The sequence below is a fragment of the Propithecus coquereli genome, unplaced genomic scaffold, assembly GCF_000956105.1.
Source record: "Propithecus coquereli isolate 6110/MARCELLA unplaced genomic scaffold, Pcoq_1.0 Scaffold78, whole genome shotgun sequence".
Classification (NCBI taxonomy): Eukaryota; Metazoa; Chordata; class Mammalia; order Primates; family Indriidae; genus Propithecus; species Propithecus coquereli.
In genome coordinates, this window is record NW_012153951.1 from 1,576,864 (window position 1) to 1,592,044 (window position 15,181).

At 38.0% G+C, this 15,181-nt stretch overlaps 1 protein-coding gene across 1 annotated transcript in view; it reads right to left on the reverse strand.

Annotated features, from left to right (window-relative positions):
* PIK3C2G (phosphatidylinositol-4-phosphate 3-kinase, catalytic subunit type 2 gamma) overlaps window positions 1-15,181 on the reverse strand; it is a 472,569-nt gene that overhangs the window by 345,996 nt on the left and 111,392 nt on the right. Inside the window, exons 10-11 of the mRNA XM_012662773.1 lie at window positions 12,206-12,337; window positions 5,248-5,399 (exon numbers count right to left, since the gene is read on the reverse strand). Of these exons, the coding sequence (XP_012518227.1) occupies window positions 5,248-5,399; window positions 12,206-12,337 (284 nt within the window). The remainder of the gene's footprint in view (window positions 1-5,247; window positions 5,400-12,205; window positions 12,338-15,181) is intronic.

Genomic DNA, 15,181 nt, shown 5'->3' on the forward strand with positions numbered 1-15,181 from the left:
TATTCTAGATACCAGGGATAAAATACTGTCCATGCTGTCAGTCAGCAGAAAGAATAGAATGTGGTAAATATATTGATAAAAATGTTATTGAGTATTACATGAACACAGAGGAAGGGCACTTAACTCTGCTTGGTGTGGGAAGAGAGGATGGGGATAAGGGAGAGCCCCCTAGAGGAGCGTCCATGGATGGTAAAAGATGAATATCAATTGCTCAGAGTCAGAGAAGGGGTGGCCAGTGGATGGTGAAGGGGAGAAGGCAAGTGCATTATGGACAGGGTGCAGTATTCAGAAATTTACATCGGGTAAAAGCAGGGTAGTGCATGCCAGAATCCACAACATTTGCAAAGCTGCTGGAGCTTGAAGTGTCAAACATGAACTGGTAAGAGAAGTGACGGGAGAGGGGCCACGCTGCAGAGCTGCCTTAATTCTCTGGGTAGTGCTGAGTTATTGAAGAGTCTAAGCAGGAGAGTGACAGGTTCAGATTTAAGTTTTAGAAGGATTGCCCTTGTGACTATGCAGATTTTGGATGAGAAAATGACAAAACTAAAGCCAAGGAGAACAGTTAAACTGCTGTAATATAGGAGGGAGTTGTCGAACTAGGGAAGATGAGGTGAGGAATTGAGAGGATAAATGAGGAAAACATAGACGATAAATTGGCAAGATATAATGTGGACTGAAGATAGGCAAACAGAAAGAGGGAGGAGGCAGGAAAAACAGGTAGGTGTGTGCTGGGCATGAGTAGGCACAACAAATTCAGGGGGTGAAAGTAACTTTGGAGAGGAAGGTGGGCTCAGTTGGGGGTACGTTTTTGTTTGAAGCTGCTGATAGAATACCCAGGTGGGAGTTTCAGCAAGTATGTGTCCATATTTGTGTGAAGCTCGAGGTCTGAAGGAATCTATACTAGAGGGGCAGACTTAGCAGTGAACCTGCATGGACACCAAAAAGAAAACTTTAGAAATGAACGAAGCCCAGTAATTCCACTGCTAATTATACACCCAAGAGAAATGAAAACGTATGCTCACACGAAAACCTATACACAAATGTTCACAACAGTGATATTCTTAGCCCAAAGGTGGAAATAACCCAAATACACATTGACTAATAAATGGATAAATAAAATGTGGTATATTCATACAATGTAATATTATTCAACAGTAAAAAGGAATGAATTCTGATCCATGCTATAACATGGAAGAACTTTGAAAACACTATGCTAAGTGAGAGAAGCCAATCACAATAGACCACATATCGTAAGATTCCATTTAAATGAAATGTCCCAAATAGGCAAATTGATAGAGACAGAAAGTAGATTAGTGGTTGCTTAGGGTTGGGAAGGGTGGGGCACTAGGTGGCAATACCTACAGAGTATGGGATTTCCTTTTTGGAGGTGATGAAAAATGTTCTAAAATTGACTGTGGTGATAGTTTCATGTATCTGTGGAAATACTAAAAAATACTCAATTGCACACTTGAATGAGAGAATAGTATGGAATGTGAATTATATCTCAATAAAGCTGTTTTTTTTAAATGGAAAAAAAAAAAAAGAATGCGAGCACCCAGGGAGAATATGCATCCTGAGAATAGCCATGGGCTATTCTCTTGGAGAATAGCCAAGGGTTCCAGATGGAACCCTTGGGATGTTTCCACAGTAGGGGCAGCCTGAGGTGAGCCAGGGAAGGACTCAGAGAAAGGAGGACCTGAGAGAAGTGTGAGGAGAAACACGAGAGGCAGTCACACCACAGCCAGAGCAGGAGAGGGTCCAGTAAGGGGAGGAGCCGGTGCCAAAAAGAGCAGGGAGAGGGCTAGTGTGATGAGGACTGGAAAACATCACTGGATTTGGCAACTAGGAATAAGCAAGTACCTGCCCCCAGGTAAGTGTGGTGATTTAGATGTGCATGGGCAGGTGAGGAAGTAGAGAAACAGAACAAGAAACAACATTAACTCACATGAAACAACACTGCTTTTAGTTGTTAGATACATGATAGAGCCATTCTACTATTAATAGATTGTGTTTGAGGAGAGGCAGAAAGTTTACGGAGACCCAAGCTAGGGGAGTCAAACAATAAACTGCTTATCTGTCTCCATTTCTGAACTCAGATCTATTTTATTCTATCCATTGCTTCTGGTCAGTATATAAACTGCAGGACCTGAAGAAAAGCATTGACTCGAAGTAATCATGTTCTGTGACATATCACATTTCTTGCCCTACTGGGGTGGCTATGGTGTGGCAGGGACCACCCACCAAGTAAAGACAATCAGAAAAGTACAGACCTGACAGAAGTCAGATAGGCATAGTAGGATCTTTTCATTATACAGCGGGGAAAACAGAAAGTTAGGTGACATGTTCAAGGTCGTAGAGTTTTCTGTAAAAGAGCTAAGGCTAGAATCCAGATTTCCTAACTCTCAGCCAGATGTCTTTCCCTGAGACTCACGCTGACTCCCTAACAAAAACACTGGGTGCAGAACTGGCTTCTAATTTTCTCACCGTCTCATAACCTCAGAATCTGGAGATTCTGCTGTACATTTATCTGACTACGTAATTAGACTAGTAATGGCTATTAAAGATTTTGACTTTACTACCTAATAACTCTCATTTTATTTTGTATATTTCCTCATCAATTAAAAACATGTTGCGAGGTATTTTTGTATATCTATACCATTCAAAATTATTTCATAAAAATGAGAGGATTTAACTTTTGCATACCGTTGAATGAGTTACGTGCCCCTCCCTCACCTTTTTTTGAGATGAATTCTGTTATGGATCCAGATTTCTGCTTGGAAATCTCTGCTGCTGTTGAATATTCAAAATTTTCCTTTAGATTCCACTCACCAGAATATGTGTTCCCAAAGGAACTATTTTCCTCATCTGAGGAAAATCAAGGAGAATCTCATCTGATAATCTCTCTTCTCCTTCTCCCTTCCCTACCACTGTCCCCTACCCAAAAGACCCTTAAAATCATAAATTTATATCCACAAAGCTCTGGCAATGGTCAGACTTGAAGACTTTCATTAAGTTGAGGTGGTTTGGATCTGGCAAGAAAAAATTTGATAGGAAATACATTTATCCACTTAAGGAAAGGTCACCTATATCTACAGCTGGATATCCCACAGGTCTGTATACAAAGCCATATATCCCATACTGAATTCATTGTATTACTCTGTTGAAGACTATCTATTCCTTCTCTGAATTTTTTAAAACTAAATGTATTAATATTGACTTAAGAACCCAAGTTTCTATCTCTGTTTCCTTATTTATTTCCTTCACATGGTTGTGCTCCTTTCTATTTAAAAATAGTTTCTAAAATCTACCACTTAATTGTTTTTTTCTTAGTTTGGGCCCTGTGATCTTTAACTTAGATCACTAAGATGTTCTTCTCACATATCCGTCTTCTTGTTTTCAGGACCTTTTCCTACAACATTGGTAGAACTACTTTCTGTGACTCATTACTTGGATAATCATGTCCAACTCTGGTATGCAATCTAGTGATTTTCCACCTTTTACCACTGTTCCTCATAACATTTATTCTTTAATTTTAGCTAACTTGCCATATTTTGAAGCTGCCACCCCCTTTCCAAATCTGTGTGTTTGCATTGTGCATTCCTTTATGACTGAATAGTCCTTCCCACTTAAACTAGTTACTGAGAGTGAGAATTTACTCATTCCGCAAAGGGCGTTCAAATGTCGTGTCCTCTGGGAGTCTGTCTCCAGACTTCATGCATTTGTTTGCTTTCCCTCAGAAATATTCATCACTATTCTCACTGTGTTAGTGCCCCTATGATGGCTCCAGTATTTGTCACATTACATCAGAGTGCGCTGGGGAAATCTGTCTCTCCAGTTGGATTTTGCATTTCTTGAATTCTTTGGCAAAGTTTTACACATTCACTCATTTTTGTAAGTGTTTATCATAATATTTGGTGTGTAGCCGTCACATACAAAATGTGTATTTGCGATTGAATTGAACCTCTAGCGTTTTGCTATTCTTCATTAGTAGAAAAATGTTTATGTTTATTAGGTTTACGGTAAGTCCCTCCTCTTTTGTAGTAGAAATATTTATCTTTTTGTCTTGTTACAATAGGAACATCTGCTAATTAATGACACCATGTGTTGAGTGTCTGTAATGTTGTGCCAAGATCTAATCTGAATAACCATTCTTTTTTATCATCATGTACACAGATTAGAAGCAGATTTTGAGGTGCTGCCCAGTAGGCCCTTCCTCTACTAGAATGTGAAGCCACATTTTTATTACTATTAATTTTTCCTTTCCATTGTCAACATCTTTCCATGTATTTTTCTAAATTCTGTCCCCCAGAGTCCTTCCCTCAAACCTTAAGAACCTAGAGACTCTACTAACTTCCTCTAGAGCAGTGATCCTCAGCTGAGGGAAACTTTGTCCCTGAAGGACATGTGACAATATCTGGAGACATTTTTGATCGTCAGAACTGAGAAGGTGCCCCTGGCATCTAGTGGGTAGAAATCAGAGTTCTTGCTAAATATCCTACAATGCACAGGATGGCCCTTGCAACAAAGAACTGTTGGGTGCAAAATGTTAATAGTCGTGAGGTAGAAAAACGTTGTTGTTCTAGAGGATGCTGCCCAGATAATACTTCCCAGTTTTTCCTGTAGAGATAGAAAGTCCATATTCCCTGCATTTCCATGTCTGGGAATTTCCATGCCTCAGGTATTTAATCAATATGAGCAACTATATCATGAACAAATGAGGAACTGTGAGCAGGAAGGACCAAAGCCTGGAGACCCTGACCACCTTTCATTCATGATCTCAAATCATAGAGAATGAGAAGGCTTTAAGAAAAAAAAAAAGTATAATAGATTTTGTTTGTAGTTTCTCTCCCACTACTGGGTTAATTCCTAGTCATTTAGGAAATGTGCAACAGAAGAGATTTTAAAGAAACGTGACACAAATGCTGAGGTAGTTGTGAGTAAGATATCAAGTTAATAATATATACCAATGACCGTTTTTAAACAATGGGGAGAAAAACGGATGCACATAATGAGTATGTTAATGGCAGCACTCCATAGCTCTCCTTCATGATCTTGTCTGATGGAGAATGGTTTGAAATTGCTATGATATAAGCTGGAGAAAAGTGCTTTGAGAGTACTGAATGTAAAATAGAAGCAATAGAGATGTCACAAATCCCAGCAGGCTGGAGGAAGAGAAGCCTATTAAAATGTGTGATCCTAGAAGAAATTGTTTCTAAAATTGACGACAAACTACTTATCAACCAATACTTGCCATGTGCACTTCAATCTCATAGCCTGCACTCACCTGCAGGGTCACAGGGGATGGCTGACTTACATCCCACACTCCCGGAGCTATCATTTCTAGGGGCGGCTCACTCTGTAATGTCACGCTGAATAGCATAGACCCAAGAATGGATTTTCTGCAAAAGACAACACATACAGACAGACAGGAGTCATTTCATGAGGCGAGCTATGATTATCTGTAAATGTTTTCTTTTGGAATGTAAACATAATCAGCTATTTTAGTGGCTTTATTCAGTTGCTAGAAAAGAAATCAGATATTCCACAAGCCCAGACACTGATTAACAGTTCATTTCTAATATACCACTTGCATGGCTATTTTCCTAGATGCCTACATTTATTTTCCACATGAGAAACCACATGTTTACTCACAATGGTTTCTAATGGGTAGCATTTAGTCTTAATTGCCAACAATGGTGATTACAAGGTGAGACTAAGAATCTCTGATTTATATTCTTGTAGTTAACGGCTGCCTTAAGTCAGTAAAGATGTCAAGTCTTCAGAACGTTTTTTTTGCTCCATGGAGTGACTAAATTCCCTAGGCACCTTTAAAGATATGAGTACTAAATTTATAGAGGAAAAAGATTTAAATTAGCATAGCATATGATCTGCAGAATAAAAATAGTTATGGGACTTCACAGAGGAAATGCTTCTTTATGTATAAATAGAAAGATTATTTAAACGGAATGTTTAAAAATTGGTGGCAAATTACCATAGCAAATGAGGGTGCATACAGGAAAGATTTTAAACAGGGAAGAATTCATGGATGGTTTTAACAGCTTCAATAACATCCAAATCTACAGATCTCACATGGATTATAAAAGAAGTTACTCCTGGCTGTGTATGAGAGTCAGAGTAGTGGTAAAACGTTCCAATGATCGCTGAGAACAGCCTTTGGTTTTAATATGCCAAATTGAAGATGTAAAACTGAAAGTCAACAAAATTTAAGTTCATAAAGAACTTTAAAGCATCAAGTGAGTCTTTCTAAAGACAATATAGAATTCCATCTTGCCATTTAACAGATACTATGCAAAACATGAAGGGAAAAAAATCCAACAAATAAAGTTTTCTTTAAAGTTTTAGCTTTCTGAGGCCTGCTTTCTCTATTATTTTCTCTGTTTAAAGATATTATCAGAAAATATGTGTCCAAAGGGAATATCATTTGCAAATGTTATTGGGAAGATATTTTTATATGACCCAAGAATATTGTTCTGTCACGATGAATTTTGAGACTTCTTTATCCCTTTCTTCCATCCTCCCTCGTCTGAAGAAAACTTGTTTGGGTATGACAATACCAGGGTGCCAGTATTAGTAAGGTAAAGGTTAGTTTAATAGGAGTGAAGATTGGAAAATTCGTAATGCAGTTTTCCCCTTTGTCTTTAAGAGCATATCATCTTGAACCCCAAATGGCCCAACCTCCATCTGCCTGGGAAAAGTTCTGGATTAGTGTCAGGCAGAACGCAAGAGGAGGAGGAGCAGGTCTCACACCAAACTTGGAGGGCTCAGGTAATAATGTTCTCCACAGCATTTAGAGAAAATATTTCTGTGAATGGTCAATAGAGCTGAGGAAGGAGAAGGGTGTGGCATGATAGATGGGAGAACGTGACACCAGGAGAGCCTGCCACTTTCTGGCAATTGGAGGGTGGCAGGCAGAAGCCAGGGAAGGAGCAGAGTGAGTGCAGCTGACATAGGGCCCCTGTTTGCCTCTTCCCTGTCTTTGGAAGCAGATGGGAGGAATGTGAGCCAAGTGAGCGTAACCTAACATGGGAGGCAGCGGGCTCCTTTTCTCACTCCCTGTTTCAGATCTTGGAAGGAAACTATCTCTTGAACCTGCTCTGTACCGACTTGTAGCATGACCATTAAATTTGGCGTCACATGGTTAAGAGGCAGAAGAAACTCCCGAGTTTAGCTTTTTGGGAGCTTTTTTGGTTTCTGGGTAGATGAGATGGGATCTAGAAATAGCCAAAGGTATTCAAGAGGGAGGTTTCCAGAAAGGGGTTCACCTGTGGTGATAAGGGCCTCTGTGATAAGGGCATCTTATTGGACCACCCCAACTGAGGTCAAATGGAGGTTGCTGGCAAACTTCAGATGGGTCTATGGTGCCTGCGAGAGCCTAGAGAGTGCCAGGAACCCTGGACAAGCTGTGGGAGCCCCATTCATAAGCTGAGCTAGCTGCAGACTTCCGCTTTGCCAAGAAGCCAACAGCTTTAAAAGTGACTTTGATTCAAGTATCAGAAGACACCAAGCCAAAGGATCTCATTTTCTTTTCTTTTGTGATCTTGTGTTCCTTTCTTCTCTTAGGAAGAGAAGCGGAGTATAAGGAAGATATCTGAGTGACCGAGCATTTTTATCCAAAAGAGACTGCATACTTATAATAGGGCTATCTAAATTACTGAGGTAACGAATACTTTGTCATAGATGGAAAGTTTTTTCTCCTCATTAGTTATAGGGTGGGAGCTCATGAAAAAAAGTGTGATATGGTAGTTGTATTTTTTTCTTCATACCTAAATTGTAAAATGTGTTATATTTGTGGCCTTACCATATTTATATATCTTGGCCATGCTTCACTCTGAAAATCAGAGTGATCTAAGCTGGTTCTAATAGAGGATAAAGGGACTCAAGAATCTAATGGTAAATACCTGCCATTTCTGTCTTTAGACAGAGTCTGGGTCAACAGTTATCACGATCATTATGCTGAGGCACATGGGGCAGAATGAAGTCACTTGATGTGGGCATGTGTATGGGGGGATGTGTCAAGAAGTAGGGAACAGGGAGAATGAACTTCTAGCTTCCAACGAGGCTGATATAATATGTACTTTAAGGCCATGGAAGGGGGAAAGAAAATAAATGTTTGACACCATTTTGCAGGCTCTCTGCATGTTTGATATTATCTAATCTACTTTCTGATAATGGACTGTGCTGGAATATCTTTTTAGAAATTGGAAGCATAATGGAGGAAATGCATTTCAATAGACTTCTGTAAATGGAAAATATGAGAAAGATGATTAGTGGGACTGAGATGTGAAAAGATACATCTAAGAGTGTCAGTGGTTTCAGAAAGAAGATGAAAATGGAAACTTTTAACACCAGGCAAGTGGAGACCACCTTTTTTTTGTTGTTTAATTACTACCACTGTGAAAGGTTTGTTAAGTCAGTTAAAATTTAACAAATGAAAAAGTTGATGGAGGCAGGATATATAGAAAACAGCTTCATATAATGGAAAGAACACCAGACTCTGTGCCAGGCCATCTGGAGCCTGTCTTCATTAACTGTCCTTAATTAGCTTAACTTCTTTGAGCTTCTTGGACAAAATTAATGGTTTTCCAGTGTTTTCATATAGCTTTGAGGTTCTATTGATGTTTGAGGGGGGGCTTCAGAAAGATGGTGGGGAAATGACAATTCGTTTGGACTACAGGATTTCAAATTCCACACAGCAAATACATGGACTATTCATTACTCTTACACTTTAGGTTTTGGAACACAATGTTATTAGGAAAAGGACTACACTGCTAAATGTATTTGTTCTGGAATACTTTTACAAATATTTTCAATTTAACTATTGTACAGATTTACTGACTAGAAAAACCAACCCAAAATTTGTGGTACCAGGAGAACTGATGGGCTGGTTTATTCTCTCTGGGCCCCTTGTTTCCTCAAGTAAGAAAATAAGGTGTAGAAATAAAACAATTATCAATTTTAGCCATAGGATTCTACACATCCATTGCTGGCATTCTGGAACCAGAGAAGAAAAAGGCCCCAGAAATGGGCAGCCAGTAGGAGGAGAGGATCTGATGTTACAAAACTCTTTGGGTTGCTGACTCTAATAGAGCTGGTAGGTTTCATGTCCAAGAGCAGAACCCAGGGGAGGCTGAGGCAGGAGCCCTTTGTCAGGTAGTGAGGTTTTTACAGGGTTCATGGAGTAAGCCATGGCACCTGAGAGCAGGAAGGGAGGCAGCTTAAGGTAGTAAAGCTCAGACCTGCATTCTAGTTCTTGTTCTATTTGTAAATAGCCTGGTTACTATAGCAAGTCTTTTAACTTTCCTTCACTATAGAGTTCTTCATCTGTAAATGAGGTATTTGGACTAACTGAGGGTCTCTCTTGGACAGGAAAGAAAAACAATAGGAATTCTCATCCACAATTTATTTTGTTATTTGATTTTGAAGATATATCTGAAATAATTAGATATGGGGGTGGGAGGTCAGGCTTGGCTATTCAGGTAATTGTCTAAGGAATCTAATTTTTTGAGATTAAGATTTATTTTAGGGCTGTTTTGGAATTCTGCAAAAGATTCTAGTTTTCTCAGGCTTTAACTCACCTTGGGACCTTTGTAAATACTGATGATTAGACCAGATCACAGATCAATTAAATTAGAATCTTTGAAGGTATTTGGGCTTTGGGTTGATTTTAAAAACTTCCCAGAAAATTCTATTGTTTAATTAGGGTTGAGAATCTCTCCATTAAAGTAGCTTACCACAACTGACAAATGCTAAGTAACTACCATACTATTAGTTTTCAACTTAAATAGGGATGGGAGCTCGTGGGAATTGTTGAGGTGAAGATAACACTTTCTTGTTGCATTGTGGAGAGAGTATGAATGCAGATGCAGTAGAAGTCTTGTCTGCAAAAGAGGGGATTATAAAACTTTTGTGGGCAAAATTTTACCTTTGGACTTGAGACTTTTTTTTTTTAATAGAATTGAAGATGAGTTTGCATGCTTGAAAATGTAGAGTTTTATTGATGTAGCCCTAACTGATTTATCTGGGTTTAATCACCATTGGTTCTTCTGAAACTCAATTCTAGAAACCAAAATGAGATCGGAAGCCTTTAATTCTGCATATTCTCAGTTTATATGTATGTTGGAAAAAATAATGACATAAGTGCTCATTACAACTCCACATGGCTAGCTATGGGCAATTCAAACTGTAATGAAAGACAGATTCAATACCAAATGTTTACAGGCAGGGGTCATTCTATGAAAGGAAATGAAATTAAGTCACCAATTTGCTGTGATCTGGAAATATCTGCATCAAATAAATTGGATTAGAATCTCTGTAACTCGGAGCAACGAGCAAAGTGGGAGTCATCACTTCTCCCCAACTGCCTGCCCCACAGAATGGATTTCTAATGTCTTAAAACAATCTGGATTTCTTTGAATCGTTTAGCTTAGAAGAGAGGCAGATTTTCTGATTTTCAAGAGAAACGGTGTGTTCGAAATATATTTACAAATGCTTATTAAAGTACTCTTTGAAGTAAGTTGTGTTTTCTGATGTCTCATCATCCACAATTTTGACACTTTCCCATAGAAAACACCAGCTAGGATCCATCCCAGATGGCATTTCTCTCAGATTCCCATCTTCTATGATCATTCACCTATAAAATGTTTACCAATGGAAATGGTATATGACAAAACAGCATGGAGGCAGCATTCTTACGATCATAATCATCTAGAAAAATGCCTTGAAAATTAGTTTGAATTACAAAGAATATTCCCAACTTCTTACATATTTAATGTTTATTGATTGTTACATGCTAAGTAGTATTTTAGGTGATAGGAGAGAATAAATGGAACTTTCTTTTCAGTGAGTAGCTGGAAGTAATATATGCTACAAAAATGCTAGATCTTACAAATATTGCTGTTGAAACTTTAAAGAAACTCACTCATGAGAAGGAAGGACACTTGTGTAGCTGCTCCTAATGAGAAAGGAATGAGAGTTCTTAGCACATAAACCAGACTTTTGAAATGTCTGCTAACAGCAGTAGGTATTCCTTTTTGGGAAAAACTGTTTCTTGTAGACTTTTGAAATCTTATTTCATTCTAAATATCCTATATTGGGATTGATTTTTTTTTTTTGCCAATTCAATTTAGTAAACAAACCTCTACTGATTGCCTATTTATATGAGGCACTATGTTAGATGACAGATATTACAAAAATAAATACATTCCCTGTCCTCCGGGAACACCCATGGAAATGGGCTAAAACACGAAAACAAATAACAGAGTAACACACACATGTGTGCACACACACACACACACACACACACAGCCCAGATCAGAAGTAACCCAATAAAGAAAATTTTAAGATTTGTCATGGTTACTTTGATAATAATTTATACATATTGCCTAGATGTGGGAACTAAACTCTTATGAAGAATTGATTTTAACATTTTTGTATTGCCAAATCTTTCTAAACCATCGGGGAAGAAACATACTTTAGAACAATATTGACATCACCATACAGATCCTAATTTTTGGAGGGTACTGAATTTTACCATTTGATTCTAAAGAAAAGTCTTGCTGTGTGAAAAATAATTAGCTTATTTTTTTGAAATATTTTTCTCTCAATAGCATAGAAAATCATGTAATTGATTTTATCAGATTAGACTAATAATTCCCAAGCCTTATACTTAAATCAACAGTTAATTTTGCAATGGCCATTAGTTCTGAGAGAATATCTGAACTCATAGTTGGTCTACTTTTCTGAAAAATATCATCTGAAAGTTACTAAATATTTCTTCTTGACAATAAAAGTTCAGTAAACCAGTTACATTGTGTAATTTTACTTTAGCCAGAATTCCATGACTTACATTCCTTCTAAATGACAGTATTAAACCAAATCATTTTGAATAACTAATTCCAGAGGAGTTGGTTGGTGAGAGAAAGGAAAGTAATTGAGATTGGTCATGCCAATATCTCTTTGTTGTAAATGACCCAGCTGACAAGTTGAGCATGAGGGCTGTTTCCAAAGCCATTTCTACATTTTTACCTTTCAGTTCTGTTTTCAGTAGTCATGATTTATACTAAGCTACCTCAATTTTAGAATACAATGTCTTCTTAATTTTCTCACACCATATACTGCAAAATATTTAGTTCCAAGGATATTTTATTGAAATGGGACTTTTATTAACCACAAATGATGTACTTACTCTTTTGGAAATAATGGAAGACAAGTCCAGGCCAGTAGATTCGCATTGTTGGTTGCAAAGACAATCCCATACAGTTTTATGATGAGCATGGATTCCCTTGGAAGTGACTTTATTTCTAGAGGAAAATTGATTCTAAAAATTAAAGAAAGAAGTAGCATTATCTACCCAATTGCAATGATATTTTTATAAAAAAAGTTTTTAGTGTAATGGTCTGGGACAAAACTATTTAATTATTTGAATTTATGTATTCTCTTGAAATATTTTGTATCATCTTATAAGAATGGAAATAACAGAAATACACAGAGTAAAGAAATTTGTTAATCAATGGGAATTACTCCTTATAATTTTGACATGTAAGTTTATTTTTAAAAATTACAGTAACTTCAGCATTTACTCACAAGTTATCAGAAGCAACAGATGAAAGAATGACTTAGGAAGTCATTGTCTCAGGGAGTTGAAGATGGCAGGAAATAAATGGGTCTTAAAGAGTAAGTCAGCTATAATGAGATGGAGATTTTGAAAAGAATTTTCCAGAAAGACAAAAGTGGATGGACAAGGGTATATATGCATGAAAAGATTAAGTGTATCTGAGAAATGGTGAATGGCTCATTATGGCTGAAACAAAAGATGAGGTCACATTGATAGGGGAAGTTGCAGAGGATGTAATTACTAATAGAAACATGGTTGGTTGCCAGAATGCTTATGAATTCTGCATCCAAAGGAAAAAACAAAAAAAAGAATTCTGCATCCAGGCAAAGGAATTTGAACTTTTCCTTAAAGTTAAAAGGAAATAGCTGGGCACGGTGGCTCACGCCTATAATCCTAGCACTCTGGGAGGCCGAGGCGGGAGGATAGCTTGAGTTCAGGAGTTTGAGACCAGCCAGAGCAAGAGTGAGACCCTATCTCTACTAAAATTAGAAAAAATGAGCTGGGCAACTAAAAATAGAAACAAACAAACAAAAAAATTAGCCAGGCATGGTGGCGCGTGCCTGTAGTCCCAGCTACTTGGGAGGCTGAGGCAGAAGGATCTCTTGAGCCCAAGAGTTTAAGGTTGTTGTGAGCTAGGCTGACACCACGGCATTCAACTGTAGCTCAGGTAACAGAGTGAGACTCTGTCTCAAAAAAAAAAAAAAAAAAAAAAAAAAATTAAAAGACAGAGCCAAAAGTATAGAAAGTTGTTTATAATTTTAAATTTAGACTGTTTTGGATAATGATGAGGTCCCAGTAATTTGGGTGTGATCACTGAAATGTAATGTATGTATTATACAATTTCTTGATATGTTAAGGTCAAGGTGCTTTCAGTGCAGATCCTGGATGGATTGTAGATACTGGAGAAAAAAAAAAGCCATTAAGGATAAACACAGGATGTTAATAGTGAGAAAAACATGAGTTTGGGTGTTGAAACCATAAATATATAGAAGGGAGTATCTAAGTTTATATATTATACTATAAGACTGAGAGGGGTATACATGGGTGGCATGATTGTCTGAGAAGGGGCTTCTGACAGAAAGTTGAGAGTGCGATCTGATGTTCCTATTAGTAGGGGGGGAGACAGGTACATTTCTTTCTTTTCTGGTGTCATCCCAGTTATATAGAGATGATCGAGTTTGTTACAGGAGCCTCAGGAGAAGCACAGTTTTAGCAAAGAACTGTCTATGAGACAAGCAGATGAAGGAAATATTTTTCAAGGGGCTAAGATAGGGGAATATGTTTACCAGAAAGGAGAATGCTAGGGATGAATGGGAAAATTGGAGCAAAGGCTGGCACACAGGGGCAAGGGTCATGGGAACTGAATCATTGTGAGTGGGAAGAAGGCAGAGGAAAGAGACTGGGAGGGTGACTGCGCGGCCTGTGTGGAGGATGCCTGAGGGCGTGAGGTGTGAAGAGAATGAACAGAGTCCTCTGGCCTTGAGAGTCCCAGTTGAACTCTGACAACAAATTGTGTAAGCGGTAGGTGACTATTAGAGGACTGATGATGACTGAAACCTATTGTCCCACTGAAAGGTGCTAACTGAGCTTTGCCCAGCTGAATTCTCAGGTAATAGTGAGTGTCTTCTCACACTGGGAGTTGTCTTTCTAATCTGCAGACAGGAAGCAGTTCTTACTCAGGGTTTCAAATCAAATATTAACAATCCGCTTTTTCAGTGGCTTCACAGCATCCAGCCTTGGAGATAACAGGAAGTTAATTCAGCTCAGTGATCATAACTGAGCCAAGGATGGGGAAATCCCTCTCCTCAACATGGTGTTCCCTGAGATGCTCAGGTCCACATCCAGGGTGCTCACAGAGCAGCTAGCAGGATGAAAGAAAGAAGATGTATTTTAGAGGTAAAATGGATAACCGCTACTTGGCTGACAGAATAGTTGTGGAATAGGACAATGAAGAGTTAAAGATGAGTTCTAGTTTCTAGATGAGGATATAGCAGACATCTTTAACTGAGAGGGAACACAGAAGAAATGAGGAAGTTGGGGGGAATAATAAGTGCAGTTTAGGGCACGAAGTCTTTGAGTTAATAATAATTGTGACATGTCAATATATAATCTGTGTGTGGAGAGGATGAGTCCAAGTTGTGGATTTGGGTATGTCTACGTTTAAAGATTGGTCCCAGTGACTAAGACGTTCCCCTTGAGCAACACATTGAACCTTTCTCTGCCTTATTTTTCCTTATTCATAAAATGGAACTACTATTATATAACACAATATGTGGCACATGGTAGGTTGCATATCAGCATTATATCCATTTATTCAATCAGTAAGGTAATAATTTATATTAGTCACTGTGCATTTAATACTTAGATTTATAAAAACACATTTCATGTAGATAGATGAAATGTAATTCTTGCTAAACATAAAGGAGGGAAATAAAGGAAAGACTAGAGTGCAAAAATTCTTATATTTTTAAAGATTAGCAAATTTTAGATTATTAAAATATTAAATTGTTACATGTTTAGGTATCTAAAACTAAAACTCTTTTCTTT